Raw genomic sequence first — 13182 nt, forward strand, 5'->3', positions numbered from 1 at the left:
TTCCATTATTGCCAACAACGGCAAAGTTGTTTATGCTATGAAATTAAAACAATAATAGCATTTTATTGTACTGCATCATTATTTGTTAAAAAGTAACTTATTAGTAAAAAGGTTCAAAACTATTTTTTTAAATGACTGTCAGTGTAAGAGCAATGCTAAGTTAGTAATGTTACCAATGTTTAAAATAACATTTTTAAGGTTTAAAAGCTCTTTTGTCTCCTCTGCTCCTTTTTGCAAAAAAAAAAAAAAAAAAAAAAAAAGGTTTGTTTCTGCACTTTTGTATTTACACTTGCAGACTGAAGGAATCCAAACATCAGATAAGATTAGAAAGCTGCCTGACAGGTGAATGAGGAAAACCTTTTGCTTCCTTCTAGATACATCAGTGTCACTGTGTGGGTCGAACTCTGAGTGGATGAGACAAAAACTAATACTTTCTGTTAAGCATTTCTCTGATGTTTGTTCGACTTTCATCAATCAAGATGGAGCTGTACATAACAATTCTTACCTTAACCATTGTTCTCTCAACTGATGCTGAAAGTAAGTTTAAGTTTTTAGTCACTTAGGTACTGCAACGGATTATAGTTAAAATTATTATATTTTTTAATCAGACTGAAATTATGTTGAAATTTTTTGTTAAACAGTTATAGTCAGAATCAAATGGGTAATGATATTTTGAACATAATACACAGTCTGTTACTGTTACTGGTTACAAACAAATACACATGTGGGTAGGTTTTGCTACCAATACATTAAAACTAAAACCTCCACTGGTTTTGGAAAAAGGATGGATAGTTATTCACTATAGGAATATTGATTCACCATTTGTTATGTGAATATTGCATTGAAAGCACTTCCTGCGTACTGTATATTTTAAAATCATCTCAGAGTTCTACAGGAACAAACAAACCATGAAATCAGGGAGGCATATAAAACAAAAGAGCATACATAATACAAAATAAAAGACGTGAGCTTCACGGATCATATTAAAAAAAACAAAAAAAAAAAAAACACTAAAACAGCTGCTATTACAGTACGTCTAAGATATAGCAAATATTATTATTTGTCCTCAAGTGTCTAAGAAATAAATGTTTATATCACTGCTCTTCAATACGCACTATCAATACTTTTATATTCACAAATTAAATTTGTGAAATTACTTAAACTTATGTTTGACTCAGTTACAAGCTCAAGCACCGAGGAAGATTAGACAATACAGTATATCCAAAAACACAACACAACAAAACTAAATAAACAAACTCAAACAATTTAAATCAAATTCCTACCTTTTTCAAAGATACAAAAATAATGCTCATGCGAACCCTTCACATGGTTTTGGAAGTAGGAGGCTTGTGTTGAGATTCATAAGAAATTAGTCCCATACTCAATATTATTTTAAGGACAAAAACCTGACAAAGTGGAATAAGTGGATTTTATTATGCTCATTGTATTTCAGTTGTACATGAATATGTCGGAATTCATGGATGCTCTGAGACAGATGGAGAGGATATGCATGGACTTGATGAAGAGGAGATGTGGCATGCAGACTTCAATCAGAAAAGAGGAGTAGTAACATTGCCTGATTTTGCAAATCCTTTGGAATTTCCTCAGTATTATGAAACAAGTGTTATTGAAATGAAGGGATGCAAAAGTGATGTAGCATTTTTGACAAACATTTTCAAGAGCCCACCACCAGAAATGGGTAAGGCATGAAAATTTACTACTAAATTGTACATATTTTAATTAATAATACTGTCTAACAGTGATATGTTAGGTACTATGAACTGTTTATAAAGGGGATCATTAAAAATGAATAATAACAATAAATGACAACACAAAAAAGGGCAATTTTCACAGAATACCTGTTAATTAGTTAGCCATTTTAACTGACTGGAACTCAATTAGTTGCTTAAATATGCTAATTTAGAATATTTGTGATTCAAATTTGTTATTTTTAGTCATTTACCAGGCTACCTTTTAAATGAACATTACTGTAAGTGTTACCATAGTGTGAACTTGGTGGGAACAGAAATTAAATAAGATATATGCATCAGGTTTGACTCAAAGGTTTATATAATATGTGATAAGTTGTATGATATCTATATTCATTTGAATTAACTAATAAATAAAGTTTTGTGTGTTTCTAGATGCACCCCATACATCCATCTATCTAAAGGATGATGTAGAGCTGGGGGTTCAGAACACTCTCATCTGTCATGTGACTGGCTTCTATCCTCCATCTCTCAGCATCTCATGGACTGTGAATAATGCTAATGTGACAGAGGACATAAATTTAAGCCAATACCGTCCAAGGGCAGATGGTACCTTCAACATCTTCTCCACTCTTAAGTTTACACCTGCTGAAGGAGACATTTGCAGCTGTACCGTGAACCACATAGCCCTCCAGGGTCAACCTCAGACCAAAACATTGGGTGAGTGTGATATTTTATAATTATCATCATTATTTCAGCTCACATTTGAGGAATTTGTTAAATCATCTTTTCAGCTGTTATAATTTTCATGCGTCCTCCAATTTCCTATGCATGTATTTTCCAGATGTTGATGTTGCTCTCCCAAGTGTTGGTCCAGCTGTGTTCTGCGGAGTGGGTCTGACTCTAGGACTGTTGGGAGTCGCTACAGGAACTTTCTTACTCATTAAAGGAAACAACTGCAACTGATTATAAAGCAATGGAAATACACATTTTCAAACTGACTATAACGCCATGGAAATAAAACAAAAATATTCTAACAGAGCTAACTGTGCATCAGCATTAAGTAATATACTCACATGGTTCAAAACTAACATATTTAAGTGTCTGTACAGTCAGAGAAAGCTTTCATGTGCTAATTAAATGTTTCCATAAAACCACCATCTAAAAAACATAATATAATGATGAACATAAAGAGAAGGCCATGTGGTAGTAAAGGATCCTGAGACTCTCATTCGGCTTTTTTTCGTATTTTTTGTTGAGCACACAACTTTGGGCCTGATTGCCTTGGCTGTGTGCTGTCCTGTTTTTTTTTTTGTTTGTTTGTTTGTTTGTTTTGGAGCTTTAAGTCAGGTTCCTCACATTTAAGTTTCGATTAAGGTTTCAGGATGCTCAAGCTTAAAATGTGAAGAGCAGTGGGTCCTCAGGACCAGGACAGACCTATTGTTAGGAGTCTGTCCTGCTTGTGATTTGCCTCCCTCCCTCCCTCCCTGATTCCTGTTGATCCAATTTTGCAGCATAAAAGATGTTCTTTTATTATGAGACCAGATCTGATGAATGGAATGTAGGAGTACCAGAGATGATAATTGTGGCGAGTGGGGCGGGGCCGAGAGGCGTGGGAACGAGGAGTGAGGCCAGGTGTAGCTCATCTCCAATCACTACACCTGGCCTCACTCCTCGTTCCCACGCCTCTCGGCCCCGCCCCACTCGCCACAATAATATATATATATATATATATATATATATATATATATATATTGTTACAAACACGCCAGGTTCCACCACCACTCACTCACAGCGCATGCCCTCACTGGAAGATTAATCACTTCCATCTGACCCTCATCACGACCCAATCACATCAGCACTATGAATACCACACACACACGCATTCAGTCAGCATCCGGTCTCATTCGTGGCAAGGTCTTACCTGTATGCTAACTCTAAGGACTAACTCTACCTCTACTTACCTCTCTCTAGCGATCCCCCAAAGATCCAAGTCTCCATCGTGCGTGTGTGGTACACCTCCCTCCTGTGAAGTCTTCACCCAGCTATCACGGATCCATTCATCACCACCATTCATCACTCTACCCAGCACTACCCGCTGTTTGTGCCTTCAATAAAACTATCTTTCTATTACTCATCAGCCTCCTGGGTATTCTCTAGCATATATATATATATATAATTTATAAGCATTATTATCGTTATTGTTTCTGTTAGTAGTTGTTTTCATTCTAAAGGAAATATTAGGCTACTTGTACTTTTTGACATCCATGTAGCCTAATGCAACTGACTGATGTATTCTAGTTCTTTCTTATATCAACATATTTTCTGACATCTTGTTCTGCATCTCCCTGTGTGCTTTTGAATGAGGAAGTATCACAAACTTATATACCTGGTGCATAATAGCGTAGCAACTCAACTCTGAGCCTTTTTTATTTAGTTGACCCAAAACAACAAGTGCAACAAAGTCATTTACAGATGTTCACTGTAGTGTATCAGTAAAACACTAAACACATTACCTTGTAAAGCCTGTTACAGCTGATTATTTTCATCCAATAAAAAGACTACATAATCTCTGTAAAGTAACAGGGCAGATCAAACACAAGAGTGTTAGTAATAGTCAAAAACTGTCTATTGAGCAATTTACCTAATACATTTAATAAAACAATGTGCGTAAACCACAGTCAATGAATATTAATGTTATATCTTATTAATATTAATGCCAGCGATAATAAATGGATAAACTTTGTGTTTAGTATTGCTGTTGTATAATATGCTAGTTACCAACTGTTTACACATTAAAGTCACAAAATATGAGTCTCTGTAATATATATATATATATAAAGTTAGTTTATCTAAATTAGTTAGACTGTTAAGTCCATAGTGTTTCCTTTTAAAATGAAAGCAGAACACTGCCTAGCAACATTTGACACCTACACCTGCAGTAACTGGTTGTAGAGTTATCTTGAATGTCAATCACATGAACATGAACAAAGCACTGCAGCATTCAGCTTGGATTCAGAGTGAGTGAAAATGTCACTGCAAAAGCTCTTCAGCTGTCATCTCATATTAGCACTGTCTATATGTCTTGTAGTGGAAAGTGGTAAGTAAAATGAGAGGTATTGAAATAATAAATATCAACAATAATTTGATCATTATTGTTACTGTTACTTTTAGTAGCAGTAGTAATAAAATTATTATATTGCAACATTTTCTTAAGAAGTGTCATTCATTTTAATGTTCCTGGTAATGGTCGTTCTAAAGGAAATATTACTTATACTTGTTTTTTTTTTTTTAAAGATATCTATGTAGCCTACTGTAACTGACTGATGCATCCAAGATCTTGTTAGTATATTTATCTGACAGATTTTTCTGCATCTTCATTCTTTTTCAGCAAATGTATATTACAGATACCGTATTTCAAGATGCATCTACAGCTCCTCTAACATCAGTGACATGGTGTATTTTGACAACTCCTACTTCAATAAATATTTATTCATTCAGTTTGACAGCACTTTGGGGAGATTTGTGGGGTTTAACGAGTATGGGATGAAACTTGCAGAGATCTTGAACAGTGGCCCCTTAGTGTATGAAGAAAGAGATATTGTGGACTGGTTCTGCAAAGGTAATGCTGAAATCTTTGACTCCAGTATCAGTGATAAATCAGGTAAGTGGCACATGTCTTTTCTTTCATTTTTGCTGTCAACGTGTAGAGCAAATGCTAGTAACTAGAAAATAATAATTTAACATAATGTCTTCATATCACCAGAAATGGTCAGCACTAGCATTTTAAAATGTAAGAATTTAATTTGAAAAACTTACTGTGAATAAAGACAAAAACATTTTTATACTGTACAAACTGTATTGTCTCCCTTAAACCTACCCATTACAGAAAACATTTACAAAAACATCACTTAGCATGTTTTATAAGCTGTTTTCCCTCATGGGGATCAACACATGTCCCCACGAGGAGAATGATTTCAGATACTGAAATCTTTGTATTTAGGATGTTGCTCTTCTTGATTCAGTGAAACCAAAGGTTAAGCTCAGTTCAGTGACGCGGGCTGGTGGCGGACATCCAGCTGTGTTGATGTGCAGCGCATATGAATTTTATCCTCCACACATCAAAGTGTCCTGGCTGAGAGATGGTAAACTGATGACCTCTGAAGTGACCTCTACTATGGAGATGGCTGATGGGGACTGGTACTACCAGATTCACTCTGAGCTGGAGTACACCCCCAAATCTGGAGAGGAGATCTCCTGTATGGTTGAGCACGCCAGCTTCAATAAACCCATGATCTATGACTGGGGTAAGATGAGACACTCAACAGGTGTTATATTATAACTGTGTTTGTGGTAAGCATACTTTGAAATGACAATCTCCACAGATGCGTCTCTCCCTGAGTCTGAGAGGAATAAAATTGCTATTGGAGCCTTTGGTCTGGTGCTGGGAATCATTATCGCTGCTGCTGGACTCATTTACTACAAGAAGAAATCAACAGGTCAGTGAAGATGAGAATAATTCAGAATGATACTAAGGTAGATTTCTACTTAAACTCAATTGTTAAACTCACTCACTTGGTCAATAATTATGCATATTACAGGTCTTCGTTGTGACCGCAAGGGGACTAATAATGACAGGGCACATCTACAAAAATGAAACCTTAAATACACTTTGTATATTCAACTGTTATAAATACACAAATGCACAAGTACTCATGTACAAAATAAAGAATAATTAATTTTCAATTTCTACTAAAATTAGCTAAATTATTTTATGTGTCCAATTGAAAATGAAGTCTTACTTAAGGGTTGGCATTTTACATTCATCTGACCTGCTTTATTGTTTGATGTGTTCCTTATTCCTTATTATGTTGATGTTTTGAGATTGTAAAAATGTTAAGATCAGACCCAAACTATCAGAGGTTTAATTGGCTCTTTCATTATTTGTGCACACTTTTCCCCATGCTTTTTTATGAGGAAGTATCACAAACTTAAATACCTTGTGCACAATAGCGTAGCAAGTCAACCCTGAGCCTTTTTATTTAATGGGCCCAAAACAACGAGTGCAACAAAGAGCCATTTACAGATGTTCACTGTAGTGTATCAGTAAAACACTAAACACATTGCTATGCAAAGCCTGTTACAACTAATTATTTTCATCCAACAAAAAGACTACATAATCTCTGTAAAGTAACAGGGCAGATCAAACACAAGAGTGTTAGTAATAGTCAAAAACTGTCTATTGAGCAATTTACCTAATACATTAAATAAAACACTGAATTTTAAGGGACATTATGAGGCTGCTTGGGAAATGCTGAGCGATCTTTGAGCCATACAGCCAATGAAGTGAATGATGTCATAGCTTTATGGATGCGGGTTCCTATATCTGCCTTGGCCCATGTGCATAGACAGTACATACCCTGCACACTCAGATGTCACTGCTGGTACAGGTTTGGCTGTATTCATGACAGTAATGGATTTTTTTTTTTTTTATGTCAAAACTTGTTTAACATGATTGTTGTAAACATACAAACAGGTTCTTTTACAGGAGCCATAAAGCCTGAAAACACGAGGAAGTTTTGCTGGAACTGTGGGGAAGTTTTGATAAAAAAAAAAAAAAAACCTTTTGATAAAATTTGATAAAAACTTCCCATGTAAATGTACGAAGGTATGAAGTATGTAAATGTATGAAATGTACTGGGGTCTCATTTATAAACATTGCGTATGCAAAAAATGGGCATAGAAACACACGTGTAATTTTCCACGAACATATCATGATCATGTTTTTTTACTTTTTAGCCAGATAGGTTTGTCAAAGACTATTTTAGGATGCAGGTCTTTCTGCCCCATGGAAAGTAGAATACATTGAACACAGCAAGGATCGTGCTGCGATCATCGGACATCTAGAGAAGAATAATAAATATCAACAAATTAAAATTGATTCACATGCATCTCAACTCACATACATTTCAAAACGTGCAAAATAAAGGAATATTTCACCCAAAAATTTGCTGTTATTTTACTCACCCTCAAGCCATCCAAATTTAGGTGACTTTTCTTCTTCAGTTCAACACTACATTTTTTTTAGCTTAAACTGTGGTGCTTTGTGATTAATATAATGCAAGTCAATGGCTACATGAACTATGAGTAAAAAAAAAAAAAAACCTTCCACAGGAAAAACAAATTTAACATTGTGGCTCCTGATGATACATTGAGGCCTTATGAAGCGAAGTGAGTAAATTAACAGCAAACTTTCTTTTAGGTTAACTATCCCTTTAACCTACCAGCATACTTCATTGAGTCTCTCTTCCCGTCTGCTTCAGGATGACCGCCTTTCTGCTGGTCCTGCTGTTGGAGGAAAACAGGAAATTTAACACCACTCCGATGTTCTTACTGGGAGTAAGTATCTCAAACGTGTTTATACATTGAAAATAGTGCTGGGTGATACAGCCCCAAAAACATTATAGAATTTTCATATCAGTCGATATTGATAAATGATAAATGTCTTTATTTCTTTGGAGTTTAGTGGCAGAGTTTTTGGTCCTGGGCGGAAGTTGTGAAAAGTAGAAACCAGATAGATAATTATGGTTTTATTATAGACAATTCTATACAAATGCAATTCAAATAACAAGATATAAATCTAGCTTTTGTTGTGCCTACGTACACTTTTAGGATGAAATCTACAGAGAGTTTTATAAAGAAGACCCCTATAATAGTTATTAAAAAAACTGATTAATCTTTAATCTAATTAAGTCTTTTGTAGTTTTCTGAACTTTGTGACAGGAATCCACATACTTCAACAGTACCACACAGAAATAACATCAGGAAACTAAAGCTTCCTCATACTGCAGTAAATAAAGTGCTTTCAATCTTTCTGTAATACATACCAGTGGTGTAGATTTCATATGAAGACTTCTGGGAGGGAAACACGTCAGACATCTGAAAACATACAAAGGACTACAATCAAGGTGCAGATATGACATTTCCCCCCTAAATAAAATTTTTATAGAAGAACATACAGTTCTTGAATATTCTGGAATCACATCATGAATTAGGGTTAATTAATTTGACCTGAATCATCAAGTTTCTGTTAATAAAGTAATTGGAAACGAGCAGTTTCACTGAGACATGTAGATGCTAGATTAATTTCTCTTGACATTAGAGCAATAATATATTCCTTCCCTCCATATGTCTCACTATTCTTATCTATAAACAAAAGAAACGCAAACTGAAGAATTTGAGTTAAACACACAATAGTATCCATCTCGAAACATATGACTACTAATAAAAGAAACTAACGCAAAAAAGTGTTTTCAAACATGACCACGAGAGGTCACTGTCATTCCACAACCACGATTCACAGGTTCACTCACTCACTTTGATGACAGATTTGGTGATTTAAGTTAAACTTTCTGGTGTTTTGTACGTATACGATTTCACAGGTAGGCTACACTACAAATGTTCCATGTAATAAAATATGAATAACACAAGCATGTTTAATCTCTTTCTGCTTTGAGCAGTTAATCGCGTGACTCTCACCGCCTGTCTCGTGCTCTGAGCTGCTGAAGATCCACAGCTCGCGATGGGTGACGGCTGGACAGATGACTGTGGTGTTTCACGCTGCTACAACACTCTCTGCATGGACGAGAACACGACAGGACGCAAGAAGTCTAGGACAGTTATTAAAAAGAGAAAACAGAGGTTACCTATCTTTCGTTGGATTAAAATGGAAAGCTGTGCGTTAATTTAGAGAAGATCAACAAAATGGGTTGTAAATCTAGCTAAAGATACCCAGTTGAGGCGTTATTTTTCTTAACATGTAGTTTTGGCACACTTGCAGTTACTGTTCCAGTTTGAATAATTGGCGTCACATTTTAATGCACTGGGTATCCCTTTGGCGTTATTTTTCAACGAGCAGAGTTGGGAGTGAGAATGTGTTGACAGAACACAAAATTGATCTAATACTGTGATCCGCTAAGTGTCCCCCCCCTACCCTCCCCCGTTTAATACTGTGATCCGCTAAGTGTCCCCCCCCCCACCCTCCCCCGTTTTAAACTTATTTAATAGGTTTAATTAACTGTTATCTTTAATGAAATTAACATACCATACAAAAATTAATGGTTTTAAACACATTAAATGTATAAATTTTTGCCTAAACTTCTCAAAGGTCAAAACTTCTTATTACACTAGACCGTATCCAGCTATTAAAGAACAGTGTCATAATTTCGACATAATCAGTTGAACTGATAATTCAATTTATTGTAATAAAACCTTTCCCCCCCCCATGAATCTTACTTAAATTTATGGGAAGAATTCATCGTACACCTTTTTTGAGAGGGGTCATTTGTGGCTCACTTGGTGCCCTAGGCAAAATAATTCATATCCAAAGGAAAAGCAGTACTTTTATTTAAGATGTTACTCATGTCCAATATAAATTTGCATGTAAAACACAACTAAATTTGACAATGCATAATGCATAATGTCAACAGGAATTTATATTATCTGTATATGTAAGGTACTTGGCTGAAGAAACTACTTTGTTTCAAGACCTTAACATCACAGATAAAGGGAATTATGAGGAAAATTAAATCCCTATGAAACTGATTTTTCAAAGAGGTTCCATGTGGGATTTTTTATTGGCATTATTGGATACATAACTATTCCCAGCTCTTCTTCAGAGGTCTTTGCTCACTTCTCATTCTTTAGTTTCCCATTTCTCTCATTTGTCTCAATTACTTCGGTTTTTTGCATTGAGTGGTTGTTTCTCAAGGCATGGTCTGGATAGGATTATAGCGCTCATCCTGTCCCAGAAACAGTGTTTCTACAGCTTCACTCATTCATAGAGACTGAGACATCTGTGATGTGTGTTTCCTCTATCTTCAGTGGTGTTTTAAGACATTTTAAAATCACTTTTTTGTTTTTGTGCACAAAAACATATATATGTATTTGATATCACATAAGTAAGAGTTGTACTATTAGTTAAATATATGCTTTCATACAAGCTCTAAGTTCATATTGAGTAACTTAAATTTCACACAATTGAGTTAGTTTATATATGTATCAAGCACTCTAGGAGATCCTCTCGGGCAATCAAATTTTATGATATGTATGACGTGAGTACTGGTTTGTTCAACTCACCATCAGTCATATTGTTGAGCAGTACAATAGCTTCACTTAAATGCATTCAGTGCCAAATATTATTTGTTTGTTTTAAAAGTTCAAGCAGTCAAACCATGCATAATGATTATTGATGGTGGAAAAGAGAGAAAGGGGAATAGATATCACAAGCTTTGCTTCCATTCATTATAGACCCAGTATGATGTTGTGCTAAATGTTCATAGTTACCCAAGCACAAAACAATGAAAATATCTTCTTTTTTGAGCCATATTTCTTTGGGATGTAACAGGTTAGACTGATATCAATTTCTTCAACCCTATCAGATCTCCATTTCAAGTCTTTGTCAGTAGGATGCCCTTATATTACCTGCTTAGGATTTAATGTGGTGACATTTGGCATTAAGGATGTATTATAAAAGTTAGTGCAGACTTACAAGTTAATGAGCAAGCTTTTATGTACTAACAGCTGTTATAATATTATATTCATGTCATCAGTATGAAGTTCATCCAGCATCAAGGACCCAATTGGTCAGTGTGAATGGACTTTGCTCTTTGCCGTTCTACTTAAAGAAATCTGAGGTATTTGGAAGAAGAGATTCAACTGTTGATGTGTCTCAAGAGGATGCACATCTGTGCTGTCAGCTAAACAGAGTCTTTTCATGGTATTTTCAAAGAATGGTGACTTTTTCAGTGTTTTCAAAACTACTCAAGAGTCCACCCCCAAGAAAATTATTTTCACATTTCAAGTTGGTACAGACCTAGTACAGTGAAACTTAATGCAATTAATATTTCCATATGTGGTATGAGACCAGGAAATTCTTAATGCTATCTCTATTTCATACTTGTATATATAAACTTTGAAGTGTTTGGTGTACATTTTTCAGATTGTTTACAGTATTACTGTATTTTCATTTACTGTATTATTACCATGAGTACTGCCAAGTTTTTCATTTAGTTTAAACATTTCTTTTTAAAACAATCCAGTTGTGGTACTGTAATCCCTGTTTTTTTTACCACCCCAATCCCATCAGGGCTTGCAAAATTTCAAAATCAGTGGTAGTGCTTCGGGGAGACATTCTTCAGATTTTTGGTAGCCCAAAAGGAATTTAAGTAGCCAGAATAATAATAATAAAAAAAAAGACATCGGCTGAACTTCACTGCGGACAAATCAGCATGATTAAAAACTTCAGTGATTGCTTTTTTTTTCTTCAAATAACAAGTCAAGATAGCAGGTGTGCAAAGGATCACAAAACCCACGGCTCGAATAATATTGCATTATCATTTCGGATTTTGAGTAATAGATCAGATCATTTTGCAGATGAGCAAAAAAATAGGGTTCTTTATTATTTAAATAACAGATTACTTATTTGATACCACAGCAAAAACTAGTAGCATATAAGGATGTAACCATTCACTCAGCTCACGATATGATGTGATACTATTCACGAAGCTGATTTCACAATACAATTTTCTCACAATTTTTCTTTTAAACAAAATGAGATTTAAGACAAATTATAAATCAAAAGGCAACCTTTTATTATTTGTCCAACAAAATGCTGCACATTTCTTCGTGAAATTTAAATGTCAAATAATAAAACTAACTTGAATTTTTTTTTTTTTTTACAAATCCCAAATCAAATAATAAAATAAATCTCTTCATATAAACAAACTAAGGCTTTGGCTGTGCTTTTTTCATTTACAATCAGAGGCAACCACTGCATTTTAATCATGATCCAAACAAAGATGCTAAATACATTTTATTTAGATTGGAATTAGATTTTGAAATCTAAAGTAAAAACAGAATGGTCTGATTTTAGCTTTGTGAATAAGACACAAATGTCACTCTCTGACAGCGGTTGGCACTAACAGAACAAACCAAAGTGTCGGCGCCGACACAATTTACCATGCGGTATTAATGTTTTCATAACTCAGCAACCGTTTGCACTATGAAAAAAAATCGAATTGCGTCTGATAGAAGACAGCTTGCGCTTTAAGACAATATACAGCTTAATACGGTAACTGCATGCTTTCCAGCAGCAAATCACAGCGGCTTTCGGGGAGAGGGGGAAGGGCGGAGTCAAAGCGGGAGATACAGAGCGCAGCAGGTTTGAAAGTTTGAGAGTGTGAAATATAAACAAAAAACGAACAAAAACATGGCGAAAAAAGGTTTTACACGAGAGGAGGCGATTGATTTGATCTCTGATGACACCTGGGAAGAGGCTGAACATGATTCATCGGACCCGGAGTCTGTTTTCAGACTTTGAGGAGGCGTATGCTGGCTTTGATCCAGTCGTGGATTGGTAAGTGAAGCTTATTTATTTGTTTCTTGCTGATGAATCGATGAGAAATGAATAAAA

The 13182-nt window shown here is 35.2% G+C and overlaps 2 protein-coding genes across 2 annotated transcripts; both read left to right on the forward strand.

Annotated features, from left to right (window-relative positions):
• The first annotated feature begins 452 nt into the window (after positions 1 to 452).
• On the forward strand, positions 453 to 3001 carry LOC113070743 (HLA class II histocompatibility antigen, DP alpha 1 chain). Its single transcript, XM_026244164.1, has 4 exons — positions 453 to 537; positions 1454 to 1699; positions 2145 to 2429; positions 2554 to 3001. Exons 1-4 carry the CDS (start codon positions 453 to 455, stop codon positions 2673 to 2675), a joined length of 738 nt encoding a protein of 245 aa, XP_026099949.1. The 3' UTR covers positions 2676 to 3001.
• A 1721-nt stretch (positions 3002 to 4722) lies between these two features.
• On the forward strand, positions 4723 to 6066 carry LOC113070744 (H-2 class II histocompatibility antigen, I-E beta chain). The gene is made up of 3 exons (XM_026244165.1): positions 4723 to 4809; positions 5101 to 5373; positions 5735 to 6066. The coding sequence occupies exons 1-3, from the start codon at positions 4740 to 4742 to the stop codon at positions 6049 to 6051; spliced, it is 660 nt and encodes a 219-aa protein (XP_026099950.1). The 5' UTR covers positions 4723 to 4739; the 3' UTR covers positions 6052 to 6066.
• The last annotated feature ends 7116 nt before the right edge of the window (positions 6067 to 13182 follow it).

Source organism: Carassius auratus, unplaced genomic scaffold (genome assembly GCF_003368295.1).
Source record: "Carassius auratus strain Wakin unplaced genomic scaffold, ASM336829v1 scaf_tig00005214, whole genome shotgun sequence".
In the NCBI taxonomy this organism is placed as follows: domain Eukaryota; kingdom Metazoa; phylum Chordata; class Actinopteri; order Cypriniformes; family Cyprinidae; genus Carassius; species Carassius auratus.